General features: G+C 36.1%; 1 protein-coding gene and 1 long non-coding RNA gene across 2 annotated transcripts; one reads left to right on the top strand and one right to left on the bottom strand.

Moving 5' to 3' along the window:
* LOC117416918 (extracellular calcium-sensing receptor-like) lies at positions 1-5,107 on the bottom strand. Its single transcript, XM_034924919.2, has 6 exons — positions 4,761-5,107; positions 4,201-4,492; positions 2,850-3,680; positions 2,520-2,747; positions 2,131-2,254; positions 1-1,813 (listed from the first exon to the last, which is right to left on the bottom strand). Exons 1-6 carry the CDS (start codon positions 4,973-4,975, stop codon positions 921-923), a joined length of 2,583 nt encoding a protein of 860 aa, XP_034780810.2. The 5' UTR covers positions 4,976-5,107; the 3' UTR covers positions 1-920.
* Positions 5,108-7,206: 2,099 nt separating this feature from the next.
* On the top strand, positions 7,207-8,613 carry LOC117416919 (uncharacterized). The gene is made up of 3 exons (XR_009330670.1): positions 7,207-7,445; positions 7,835-7,929; positions 8,280-8,613. It is a non-coding gene; the product is annotated as an uncharacterized LOC117416919 (long non-coding RNA).
* Positions 8,614-14,545: the final 5,932 nt, after the last annotated feature.

The following is a 14,545-nucleotide window of genomic DNA, read 5'->3' on the forward strand; positions in this document are numbered from 1 at the left end:
CACTGCAGTACATTACCTAGTGTGACACAAGAGAATCAGTTACTTTATCTTGAATAACTAGAAAGACCCACACCTATTTTTCCAAATTAGTTTTTATTTCATTAAAACTTTTAAATATCACATTCAAAGGAATTTATAGTTATGGGATAACTTTACAACATTGCTTCAGCAAAACACATGCTTTGTAACACTTTATTTAAGCTGCTGTATATTTTAAAAAAACAAAGTAGAAGTGTTCTTCATGTGTAAGCTGTGGAAAGTCAAAACAAAACTAAAGATGTGTTTCCTACTGCTGTAGTAACACAGCCTGGCTCTTTTAAAGCAGCGGTAGAACATTTGCTTTCGTCCATATCGCCCTGGGGAATATTATCACAACTTTTGTCTTACACAGAAAAGCTCTTTCAATTGCATTGCTAAAGCAGAAGACAGATCTACCAGCATCCATGCCTATAGAGACTACAATGATAAACACTTAATGTCTTTTCTCTAACAAACACTTTCTGAATTACAATGACACACCTGGCATCAGTTTAGATAGCTGAGGTTGGTTTAAATAGCAGAGTACTATAATTGTGTATTCAGAAGGAAGTCATTTAAGCTTGGGGGACTCCGAAATATGAGTGGATTCAGATAAGTTACGCAATAGGAATTGGGAGTATCTGATAGAATAAAGATGATAAGGATCAACAGAACATTGAGGCTTCACATCTGTTTTAGTTGCTCAATGGGAAATATCGGAGAATAACCAGTGATTCAGGACAGTCCCTTTTTGCAGACATAAACGCCTATTTCTTTCATGGTTTCCATGCTTCTGTAGCCTTTCGTCACTATGGTAATACTTCAAAATACCCCAGGAAGATATGTTAAATATTATGCTGCAATAGACAAACAAAGACCTTTCAAAACTGTGCATTGGCTGATCATTTACTCATCATCTGCTTTTTAGTATTCTTTTCTGGTTTTAGCAAGATAATGTAACACTTAGGGACAAATATGCAGACAAGGAGGCCATAGCTGGAAGACAAAATAGCAAATATCTCTACAGCTACTGTGTATTTTCCAGGGGAACTAACATAAGCTGGTATGAAAGTGATCCAAACGGCACAAAAGATGAGCATGCTGAAAGTGATGAACTTAGCTTCATTAAAGTTGTCTGGAAGCTTCCTAGCTAGGAATGCAAGGACAAAGCACATGCATGCCAGTGAACCGATGTAACCTAATACAGAGGCAAAGCCCAACACAGAGCCAATGTTGCACTCTAGAATAATTTTTTCGCTCTGCTGGGTGTTTTTGGAGGGAAATGGAGGATATAGTGTCAGCCACAGCATACAAATCACAACCTGCACCAATGTACAGAAAAAGATGCCTGCTCTTTGCTGCATAGGACCAAAATATCTCATTACATTGCTGCCTGGAAGCGCAGCTTTGAATGCCATTAGCACAACAACTGTCTTGCTTAAAACACATGAGATGCAGAGAACGAAACTGATGCCAAACACAGTGTGTCGCAGCATGCATGACCAAGTTAAAGGCTGGCCAATAAAGGTAAGCGAACAAAGAAAACATAATATCAGTGAAAACAAGAGCAGAAAACTTAACTCAGAGTTGTTGGCTTTTACAATTGGAGTGTCTTTGTAATAGAAGAAGACAGTGATTACAGCTGCAGTGATGCCAGCTCCAAATATTGCAACTACAGCTAAAATAACTCCCATGGTTTCTTCATAGGACAGATATTCGATTTCTTTTGGAATGCACTTGGTTTTTTGGACGTTGGACCAAAAATTGCTTGAGCATTTCTCACATTCTATTGCATCTGCAATGAAGAACATCATGGAAAACATTAGTTTACAATCTTTTTCATTCGTAACTGCAGGTTCAGTTTTATTGCTACAATTAGATGTAATCTGATGTTACCTAAAGAACAAAGTACTCTGAAAAACAGTATGCATTTGTTTGGAAGTCTGTAACAAGTGCTGCTGTACTTCTTTCTTGAAAGAAAAAGCATAGATGGCACTTTCTTTTTATAGAGAACAGGAAAATATTTAACTTTGTAAGTCTGAGAAAGGGGCCACTATAACAGTAAAAGGCTTGGACAATCTACATGTTTGTATTTTTTCATGCAGTACATACCTGTTTGATTGCTAATTTCTCCACCAGGGCATGGCAAACAATCAAAACAACAGGCCGGCTGTCCCTTTTGAACTGCTCTTCGTGTCCCAGGCAGGCAGCTTTCTGAACATACTGACTTCGGAACCTGTTGATTTACAGACACATTTGTGGTATGCAGGATTGAGTTTTATGGAGTAGATCAGAAATGTTTACCTTTTAAACTTGTATTACACTTCATTTGTTTAGGTATTCACTGAACAGCCTCTCAGGGCATTCTTTAAATACTAGAAAATGTGTGACAAAACCCAATCATTTTAAAGACGACCTGATATGCTGGGATTATAATTCTGTTTAACTGTATCTTTCATTTGTTTTCACATTTATAGAGCAAAACAGAACTGTATCCTTACCTTGCTTTGCCCTCCACTCCAGACAATCTTCTCCTCATCAATTTCAAATTCATTTTTAGACTCCTCTGTTGCATCAAACTGGCCCACTTGAACAAAATTAACAGATCCATCTGCAGCCATCTGCCAGTTAATAATATCATATGCTGCGCTTGGATTTCCATTTTCATCAAAATGTATATATTCTCCTACTGGGCTTTTGCAATTTACCTTACTGAGGTAATGGGTGAGCTTCAAAGATAAACAAAAATCAATTAATTTAAACCCTATAAAGTTCAATGTTAAATCTGTACATTAATCACTATGTTTGTCTTTCAGTGCATTGATTATTACCTGCCACGGCTGAAGGTTAGTCATGTCTGGGCATGTTCCATTCTCAAAAGGTCCATTTCCACTTTTACACAAAAGCAAATCGTGTACAGCTTGTGCTATTGCATACACAGCCTTATACACATTGTAAGTGGCTCTCAGCTGTGACACATCATTATAGATGCTTTTGATATTATTTAAGTCTTCCAAACCTGTACATCTTGTCTTAGAAGATGGAGATTCAACAGTTTCATTTACTGAAGAGTCTAGTGAGCATCCAAACATTGTTTCCCAAAATTCTACAATGAATGGATCAGCTGGGTCTGCTTGGGGATGGATTCTACAAAGGAAAGGTTTCAGCCCCTTGATTTCTGCCTTGCGGATCGCAAAGCCTATGGTCCCTCCCAGAGACTGAAAGTTTTCTTTCGCTGAAATCAACGTAGATGTAATCCAGCCTTCAGTTGCAATCCATTGTTTGTCAGTAATGTTTTGACGTATCACTTCCTCAAGTACTGAATAAATGTCGCCCTCAATGGCGAACGTAACAATGACTTTTGCAGTAGATTGCTTAATTGTCTTGACAATTTGCATGATCTTGTTCTTAGAATATACCTTGGGTATAATTTCAGAGAATGCAACACAGACATCTGATTTTTTTATTTCTTCCCTGAATAACTGTATTCCATATTTGCCGTAGTCATCATCACCTGCTATTACTCCTACCCAAGTCCAGCCAAACAGTTTGAGAAGCCTGGCCATTGCTCTGGCTTGAAAGTTATCACTTGGAACTGTTCTAAAAAATGATGGAAATTCTTTTCTGTTGCTGAGACACGCACAGGAGGCAAAGTAACTAACCTGTAAAACATTGAAAACAGATCCAGCAAATTAATGTACCAGATAAGTTAAGAAAACAACACTATCAACATTTATTAAAACAAAGAACTGAGACAGAATGACATTTATAATCTACATACTCCAGGGAACCTCATAGCATTTGGTTCCGTTCTCATAAACCATTGGTGTATCAATGAATGTATAGTGCATAATTGCATTTACTGGCACACTAAGTATAGTCAGTAGTGGCACAATCGTAAAGATGCCTATGAATATTGCCTCAGTCAAGCACATTCATGTTATAATATGTCCATAGCACAACCACTGTATAAGTAGAGCCAGAAAAACATATTCACACATGGCTCTAATATGTTGGTTTCTTGCTTGATTCCTTCTTTATGTTTAGAACGTGGAGCTCCAATCTATTGTTTGTGTGCTTAATAGAACTGAGCTCCAAACTATTGTTTGTGTGACCTGAGAACACTGAGGCAATAAACATAAACTCCCATAGTGTTAAATGGAATTAGGGTATATATCTTACCATTGGAATTCTGAAAACTCCAAGTGTTCTGGCTATAATTATGGAAGCAGTTGAAATTGCATCCCCAATAATCACAGGTACTTGTGGGGCTTCTCCACACATGGAGTTAGACACAGCTTCCTCGTCTCCAGTCACAAGTGCCATAGCTGCTCCCAGTGCATTTAGATAAGTAGCGCAGGTGTCAAAAATGGTATAGCCCAGTGTGACATTAGGGAGCAGTTCAGTGCTGTTATTTATTTCTTCAATAGCAAAAATCATTGTCTGCACCCACCGGAAAGCTCTGAAATAAAAACTAATATCAAAGAGATTAATTAAGACCTCTCTGAAAAACACCCAGGTCTGCAGTGTTTCACACATGATATTATTACCTACTGAAAAACAATAACAATAAAATTACCAATAAAAAAAACAAAACAATTACAAGCAGGTAACTTGTTACCACTTTATATTAGTCCCAGATTGGATTAACATTTGGATACACTTGGAAGTCATTGACAAGTTGATATGTTCTTGTACTAATGGCTTCAAGTACAATTCCCCCAATGCGGTATGTTACTTACCCTTCACATTTAGATGATTCAACTTTGGACCTAAAAGAATGATCAGGTTTAACTACTCTGAAGTGAACAGGGAATAACCCTCCCAGGTTAATGTCACCCTTTTTATATAGTCCTGTTAAAACGGGTTGCCCATGATGTCGGCAAGTGGATTCTTCAGCTCGATATAGACATCTGTTAAAAATGAAATACAAATAAATCAATAAATACATATACATTGTTACCTTGGACAGAGGTAGAGAAAGAGACAGCGAGTGTTGTCTTCTAAGGACTCTTATATAATGTTTTACCTGCAGCTAAATACAGAGCTCTCAGCAGCTGTGTAGTTTTGCATGCAGGAACGTGTAAGTAATTGGAAAAGAAAACCCTTAAGGAATAAAGTTAATTGTATATCCCTTACAAACAAAGCCAAACAGAGCCATTCTCAGTTGTGTTTTATTTCTTACACCTAATAGCTTTAACAGAAAGAATAGTCACACAAAAAAACCAAAAAACATTTGTCAGTAAATGGTTAGTGTGTAAGTCCGCTTTATGGGCCTATATTACAGTATGTATATATTATGCACTATTTTTATGGCAGTCATTGTATCAGCCATTGTGTTGTTCTTTATAAATGATATAAATGAGCAAAGGCTGTACAAGGTTTTGCAAGATTGTGGTTAGAGTTATTTGTGGAACCAGACATGTAAGAGAATATTAATAATAATTGAAACTAAAAGGCTGTCAACTACCAGATGGTATATACCCTCTAATCATGGTTATTTTTTTTATTAAATACAAAGTTTTCCCATTACAGTACCTTAATCAATATGTTTGATTTAATCTGTGGGAAACATAAAATCGGAGTTACTGTGATGTCACCTTGGAATTAAATACACTGTTTAAGCTTTCATATCAGTAATATCTCATGATTTACACTCTGTGTAGAACTATCTGTAAACATGTCACATGCCACTGGGGAACACAGATTAGTGTCACCTGGGTTAATAATAAAAAAGGTACCATGTTCTGAACAAAGTTCACAGCTGCGTGAATATCATGGGGGAAATCATATATAATTGAATAATTGCAATAACCTAAAGCATAAGATAATTTGTTTGTTTTTCACCCATATGTGTAAGATATGTTCCTAGTGATAAGCTTTAAGACATTTTTATAAATGTCATTAACAGACGGAGGTCTTGTAGGTAAACGCATCTGGAAGCGAGTCATACAGAGAAACCGCTTGGGATCTGAGTAGGGTCCGAGGCACCTGGGTCTGTTCTATCACACTAATGGAAACTGTACCCAGGTCAGGAAAAATAAGCCACTGGAAATGCACAGCTGACTGGCACAACTGTTGAAATCCCCTGGACAATCAAAGCCAGTCAAATAAAACAGAACGCTATTTATATTTACTGTGACTGAACTTTGATTTGTGTACCTTGTGTCTGTTTTTTTTTTATTATTAAGGTAGTAATAACAAATGCATATAGTCTAAAGAAAGGGAGGAAAGGCTAGGCCAAAAAACATTTGACAGACGCCATGAACTGACTGACACCACACATTGCAAAGCACAAAGAGCCAGAGTTGTTTAACTAAATGTTTTCTTGTTTTTTTTTTTTTTATGAATAAAATACAGTGTGATAGTCATGAACTGTGAAGCAGCCCAGAACCATTCTTCAGATTAATCAGAAGGATAAGCTTTGTGAAAGAAGGCAGATATGTTGTTAGAAAAGGCAGGCCTACCAGGATGCAACAGTTATCTATGTGGTGAAGGCCATTCGCTGTTGGTTGCTTTCCATCTATTGTCTGTCTCAGTTGGAAATTATTTCAGGCACTTCTATGAAGTTTATAATTAGATTATGAATAGCCAATGGGATCTAACTGCTCAATGCCAGACAAAGAAACAGACTAGCAATAGTTATTATATAAAGTAGTACCTTCAGAATATTTATTTTTACCATTCAAATTACAAATGTGAACTGTACTACAGATGGCTGTACTACAGTATTTTATTTTTCAAAATGGTAACACAATGTGCAAACTGTTAGTAAAAAAAATGTTGTAACATTAAAATCCCCTCCTTGAATACTTTTGAACTGCATTGAAATAATTATGAAAGGCAAAATATTTATAATCTGTTTTCAAGTCTTGCATTCTATACATTGGATTGAGCTCCATTCAAGAATAATAATCTGGACCTCATAATCAAAACATTGTCTAACATTTACACTGTTCTATTTCTTTATAGGGCCTCAAGTTCTTACATTTACCTTAGCACTGTAGAAAAAATACAGCTTGCAAAATGGCAAATATTCCTAATCTGTTTGTCAGTATGAGACAACGCTTCTGTCACAAGGGAATAGCTTTTAACAAAGCCCAATCTTTGCTAAAATGTACTGTACACACTGTAAACAGCTGTCGGGAGCTGTACCAATCTATATTGATGATGTGATCTACAAAAGGAATTCCGTGTGCACTGTTCTGCTTGTTAGCACACTACAGTGCACTCGTTAGGAACACAACGATACGACTTTTATGAATTTATACTGGCTTCTTCTAGAAGTATGATGGCATATTTGGGAAGGAGAGCAGCTACGTTCCACTGCATCTCTATTTAAAGCAACATTTGGCAAAGGGTTAGCAGTTGTTGTACCATAACTTTATAATCGGACAACTAAACGAGGGAAGCAATGGGCAACTCAGGTAAGTCAGAATTAATATTACAATATCTGTTTCTTTGTTTTTCCAGTACAACTTACAACTCATTGTGACTTTCATTATTCCCACATATAGTCATCTCCAGATTATCTCTTTTGTTTGGCTTTTTATTCAGTTTCTGAGTGATTGCTAATCTATCTATCTATCTATCTATCTATCTATCTATCTATCTATCTATCTATCTTAAACTTTTTATATCGGGATTGAACTCACTGTTCTCCTTTGATCACAGATGACTCAGGTGGCATATTTATAAGATTTTATAACATTTTCACAATTTTCTGTAATGGGTTCAAATTGTTTTCAAAAGAAAGTGTCCTCAACCAAGTTGCATGCGTTATGCTTTCCTCACTCATGAGTTTTTCTCATTAAAGGTCAAATGAATGCTTCACGATTAGTTATGCCAGTCCTTCTCATGGTTGGTTGGATTGTGGGATGTGCAGTGGTGGTCTACTTTGTCTTTACTTAAGTAAGTTTAATTATATATAATTATATACCAAGGCTTCATATGGATTTGAATAGCATACTTTGTGTTTGTTTTGTTTATTTTTTTAATATGGAAAGTGTGGTAACACAAAAACAATTAGGAGAGCCAAGTTTTCTCAACAATGCTGTGCATACTACACAGTATATGTAAATTATAGTCATGCAATGTATCCCAATTGCCACTTCCAGTCTTGGCTGTATTTATATTGCTACAACAGTACTTCATTTACTTAATTTTATGCATCTTTGTAAAGTTAGTTTAATTGTTGTAACATAAACTGGCCACAAATTCCACAAAGGTAAATGTGAGGGGTCTTTGTTCTTTCTTTCTAGGTAGACATGAAGACACTGAAATAGTAGCAGAAGAACACACCATCTTTAAAATATTTTAATAGGCTAAAACAAAAAGTCGATTTGCAAATCGGAATGCTACGTTAACCAGTGTTTCCATTTTTGTTACCGTATTGTAAGACCACGCAAGCACACCTATATTGCTGCCAGTGACGAATTATGAAGAGGCATGTAGCTTGCGAATGCTTTTACAAAGTTGTTAATACATTTTAAGTCAAATGTATTTCTTGCATGATTGGATTTGTTATAAGTGACAATTAGATTATACAAAACAATAAATTATTTATTTAAAAAAAAAAAAAATTAAATGTAATTGCTTTATACCTGTATCTCACTTTATATGTTGGAATATATCTAGAGAACCTCTTTAGCACAAGTTATCATAATGTGCCCATCTGCCATACAATTACAGAACTGCTTATCCAATAGCATGTAAGTTAGTTATGTGCATACATAGAACTGCTTATCCATTTTTGGTGTAAGAGCCTCTTCAGTGGACAGCATCTGACATTTATGACTATCTGTCAGTCTGCAGGTCAGACTTTTTTACATCTATTTTACATGCATCTAGAAAAGTATTTATTTAATGATGAGGAAAGAGCTTTACTGTAAGTGCGATTATAGTAACAAGACTATCTTCTGTATACGGCATAACTCAAATGAAACAGTCGCCTTCGCTATCAAGCTTTCTGAAAACGAACGAGAAAGGGCAAAACTTGGATCATCCAGGAGTTTACATCATGTGCAAGTGTTATTTATGAACACCCATTGCAATGGTTGCATTAGGATGCTAAGAATAGCATCAATGTGTCACCTGTAATGTTTCCTACAGCCAGTAAATCTTATGCATATAAAAACAGATACAAATGTGCATGTGAGCAACACTCCTAAAATGAGAGAACTGCTTCAATTGATATAACTACAGAAATTAAGAAGGGATGTAAGCATATTTCTGGTTTTGAAAAAAAAGGTTTGATTGTTTCTGTAAAGAGAAGCTTACATACTGGTAATATCCTCTGGATTACTTATGCGAATCCAATATGTGAGAGAGCCTACATATAAAATAAAAAAGCTCCATGACCCCTGTAAAACTCCCATTTACCCACTTTTAAGATCAGGTTTAAGGTAGCAAAGATCAGAAAAACAAGTGCAATGTGTATGTTAGTGCATTCTAGTACTGTGATTACCAGTGGAAAGCCACGGCTCAACTCACCCTTTTCACTTCAGTGATGTGTCTCTAATATATCTCAACTGACAGATCTGTGAATCCATTCTCGGAAAGCCTTGCTTCATACACCAGGTGACATATTTTCCACTCTATTTTTCAAAGCTGACAGTGTTTGTAGGATTGCCAAGCTATGTGCAAGGCAGTTGAAATAGTAAACCCCAGTGTAGCAGGCATAGATTCAGTAAATGCAGACTTAAGACACGTGAGGCCTGTGACTTTCACAAAGTGAAACAGTTACTAAAAAACATGTTTGACATTGAAATCTCCTGGTAGAGCCTGTTTCAATACAAGCTAATTTTATGATGTATTAATAGCATCTCTGACTTTTCTTATGCAATACAAATCTCGAGGCTTCGCATGGTGGTCTTCTACCCCACTGTTATGGCAGGTGTAAGTTTTTGTCCAACCCCTGTACATTTCATACGCTAGATGCTGTGATTAGTAACAAGACAGGGGAGAATTTCAGTCTCATCCAAAGAAATCATGGTTGTCTAATATTATAATAATACATGCTGGTATGGTGAACCCTATTCCCTTCAGGTAGGTTCAGAACCATCATGGGCAGGATAATAATTTCAGAGGGCATGACCTGGCAGGTATTTTAACCTAACAGTCCGCTCACAGACTGTAATCCAATCACACAGGGTTTAGGGACATTGGCGAAGCACAATGCTAAAGCTTGCACAGCGGCTGCTTGTAGAATTTCCGCTCCCAGAGGAATTCAGTAGAGTTTTCCTGGCGTATTTACAAACACAGCAAGCTAGAGAATAAAAACAGAATTTTTACAAAAAGGAAAAACAATTTTTACCAAAATGTTGTTTTACATTCCTATTATCATCCACAACTAAAGTTTTGGTTTTTTAAGCAAATACGTTATAGTGAATAGGACCCATTGTGTCGTCTTGATGGACTTTGTGACTGAAAACACAAAAACTACTATACTGTAGGAAAAAAATATATTAAAAAGTATGTGCCTGTTTTTTAGTCAATAAATATACTTGTATAAGTTTACTCTCTTACTAAGTTGTATTTACACTGGAATTGCCTGCGTTCTTCCATACCACATATGCAAATACAGTGTAATTACAATAATAACTCATTGTGTACAATTTCATTGAAGGTGTGTCTGTTTATTTGCATTTTGTTTTGTTTCTGGATGATGGCCTAATTGTTGGGGCAGAATTATATTCCATTCAGTTTTATTTAAATGACTTTTCTTACTAGCCTATACAACAGATTTTTTTCTCATTTGTTGTTATAAGGTTCCTTAACTAATGGAATATAACATTGCTTTTCTATTTTTGCATGTATCGTGTTAACAGTGTACTTTCAGTGTTTTTGAAAATGAGTTGCAAAGCTCAATCTCATCTTTCAGGTTCAAAGTAATTAACAAAGGCAATTACCACCAGTAAAATACAAATCAAAAATGCTTTCTCTTATTATTATTATTATTATTATTATTATTATTATTATTATTATTATTATTATTATTATTATTATTATTTTGGTAGCTAGATTTTGTTTTATAAAAAAGTATTTACATTTGTATTAATCCTTTGTGTTTTGTAAAGCGAATGAGCCCCAGAACTCAACAGTTCAGTAGCTGTGTTACAGATGTGTCTACACAAGGATCTATGGAGAGTGAAATGAGCATTTCAGAGAGAAAACCGGAATCATCATTTAAACTGTGCTCTAAGGGCTGTCACAGCATTGTAGAACATTGTTAAACAGTGTCTTAAAAGACAATCTCACCAGTGTGCTGGGTGTCATTCTGTGCTTTTCCAAGTAAAAGATAAAGAGGGTTAGTGAAAGCAATTTTATCTGCTCTTTCAATACCCATAGGATCAGGATTTAATAAGGCAAAAACAGCATACTCTTCCATTGTGCTATTGTCAGACTAATGCACTGTCTCAAATATAGTTAGTAATTACTAATGCGCACAAGCAATTTGTAATTCTAGGAACCTTATTTTAAAAGCAAATTCAGTTTCGTATCCAGGACTAATCAGCAGAGACCCACCTGTAGAGCTGGAGTCTGGACCGCGGGACTTATAAACAAACACCCAGCGTGGAGTTCCAATCGGGGATTCGGAGACTGAGTGCGACAACAACAACGGGATGGAAATGGGGACTCCTGTACTGACATTCGGGACAGTTATTGACCAGCTACTGCCGGGCGAAAGCACTCTTACACCACTCTTCGTCTTTCTTTTTTTTAATACTGTTTGAATTGTTGATTGCCAGTTTGAATACGTCAGAGTAACGGGATTGTCTTTTCTGTTTAAACAAGTAAATCTCAATAAACCCTTGGTTTTAATTGGAAAACACCTGTCTACCTTCTCTGCGTGACCCACATGCCCACAATATATATACAGTCATCTCCAAAATTATTGACATCGTTGATAAAGATGAGCAAAAAAGACTGTATAAAATAAATAATACCAGTATTGAGCTATATTGTAATTTTCCAACATGTGGAATATATTTGACTCTATTAATGATTCAATGGAATCAACCAAAATCATACATTTCTCAAATTATTAAAAAAAAGAAATGAAGTGCCACAATTATTGGCACCCTTGTTTTTAGTACTTTGTGCACCCTCCCCTTGCAAGGAGCCTTTTTCTATAATGTTTAATGAGATTGGAGAACACATTGGGAGGGATCTTAGACCATTCCTCCATACAGAATCTTTCCAGATCCTTGATATCCTTCGGTCTGCCCTTATGGACTGCCCTCTTCAATTGAAACCACAGGTTTTCAATGGGGTTCAAGTCCGGAGACTGAGATGGCCATTGCAAAATGTTGATTTTGTGGTCAATTAACCATTTCTTTGTGGATTTTGATGTGTGCTTGGGGTCATTGTCTTGCTGGAAGATTCAAGTTTCAGCCTCCTGGCAGAGGCAACCAGGTTTTTAGCTAAAATGTCCTGGTACTAGGTTCATGATGCCATTGACCTTAACAAGGGCCCCAGGACCAGTGGAAGCAAAACAGCCCCATAACATCAAAGATCCACCACCATATTTTACAGTAAGTATGAGGTTCTTTTCTGCATAAGCATCCTTCTTTCAATGCCAAACCCACCACTGGTGTGTGTGGCCAAAGAGCTCTATTTTCATCTCATCTGACCATAGCACCCGGTTCCAATCGAAGTGCCAATGCCGTTTAGCAAACTCCAGGCGCTTACGTTTGTTGGTTGCTCTCAATAAAGGCTTTTTCCTGGCAACCCTTCCAAATAGCCTATTGGCATGGAGGTGGCGTCTAATTGTAGATTTGGAGACTTGGTGACCCCAAGATGCAACCAAGTTATGTAATTCTCCAACTGTGGCCCTTGGATTTCCCTTTGCCCCCCAAACCATCTGCCTCACTGTGCGTGGGGGCAAGAACATTTGAGTCCTCTACCAGGCAAGTTTACCACTGTTCCAGTGGTTTTGAACTTCTTAATTATTGCCCTAATAGTGGTAAGTGGTATATTTAGTTTTTTAGCTATTGTTTTGTACCCATTGCCTGATTTATGAAGGTCAACAACCATTTGTCTCTTTTCATTTGTGAGTTCTTTGCCTTTCCTCATGGTGATGGATTACAAATGGATTTCATATGCGTCTTACCTCATTTTTATACCCCAGTGAAACAGGAAGCCATGGTAGGCCACAATTCAGTTCCTTAAGACTGAGATGAACTTAAAGAAGTAGAATGTTAATGCAGATTTAATTTTGTTTGATTTTATTTATAAGAATCTTTAGGGGTGCCAATAATTCTGACAACTATCTTTTTGAGAAAATGTTTATTACTTGTTAATAAAAACCTTTTTCTCTGAGCAATTGTATTAGAATAAAAGAATATGGGTTTCCCATATATTTGAGCATCAAATATAGCTCATTACCTGTGTTGTTTATTTCATGCAGCCTTTTTTGCTCATCTTTATCAAGGGTGCCAATAATTTTGGAGGTGACTGTATATATATATATATATATATATATATATATATATATATATATATATATATATATATATAGTAGGTGAAATTCATTACTAACAGAGCTAATCGGTAATTTGGGTTACTAATATGTCCCTTTTTATCATGCCATTATTTTAGAGATTTACATTTTCCATCTTTGCTTAGTTCGTGGGTGTTTTTAAGAATAGTTAAACATTTAGGGAAAATTCTTATGAACAGACAAGGTTGTTTTCTGTATATGAAAAAAGATTATGGGGTCTATTAAACTGATTTAAACAGTGGTGGCCACCATTTCAATATTCAATCAAGGCTAAAGCTGACATTTTGCTCCATTTTAAAGGCTAAAATAAACCCACACACATTGTTATAGATGTTGTTTTTTCACAAAGTCCCCTTCTTTTAGTGATTAAAATAATGGCAGTATGTAGACCTGCCACCATGTGGATTAATTGATAGATACCTTTCTCTGAAGTTTTACCACAGAATTTATGATGGAGTGTTCACTGTTATGGATGAAAAAGTAAGACCTAGTGCAGTGTTCTAGCAAACTGACATCACAATTTCTGGTCATTCACAATGACATACTATTCTGAGTGGGTTCTTTTTTGTTCCGGTGGAGAATTTCAAAGCTCACATCCACTTGTTTGAATGCTTATTTACATACAAGTGCTGACATGCTAACACTTGATTTATCAATAACCTGGTTCTGACCCTACAAGTTAGAGTTTACTGCTGCTTTGCTGAATTTTTTATTTAATTCACTGCTCGGTTCACATTCTTTTTTCCAAAGCTTATCATTTTCAGGGTGCAGATAACTTATACTGCACCTGACTCTAATGAGTTTAATATCGAAGCCTAAAAATGACACCATCTTTCTTTCGTCTCATTGAAAATGCAAAGAACTATCATAATGAAATACAAATGTTTGGTATGCATAGGGATTCAGACCTTGAGTGGCTGTAATAAGTTAGATAAATATGGGACTGCTAACTCCTGACATCTTTTTTAACCCATCACAATTTCCTTATTTGAAGTATCTAAGAGCATTCTGTTTTATTACCTT

Source organism: Acipenser ruthenus, chromosome 12, assembly GCF_902713425.1.
Source record: "Acipenser ruthenus chromosome 12, fAciRut3.2 maternal haplotype, whole genome shotgun sequence".
NCBI classification, from domain to species: Eukaryota; Metazoa; Chordata; class Actinopteri; order Acipenseriformes; family Acipenseridae; genus Acipenser; species Acipenser ruthenus.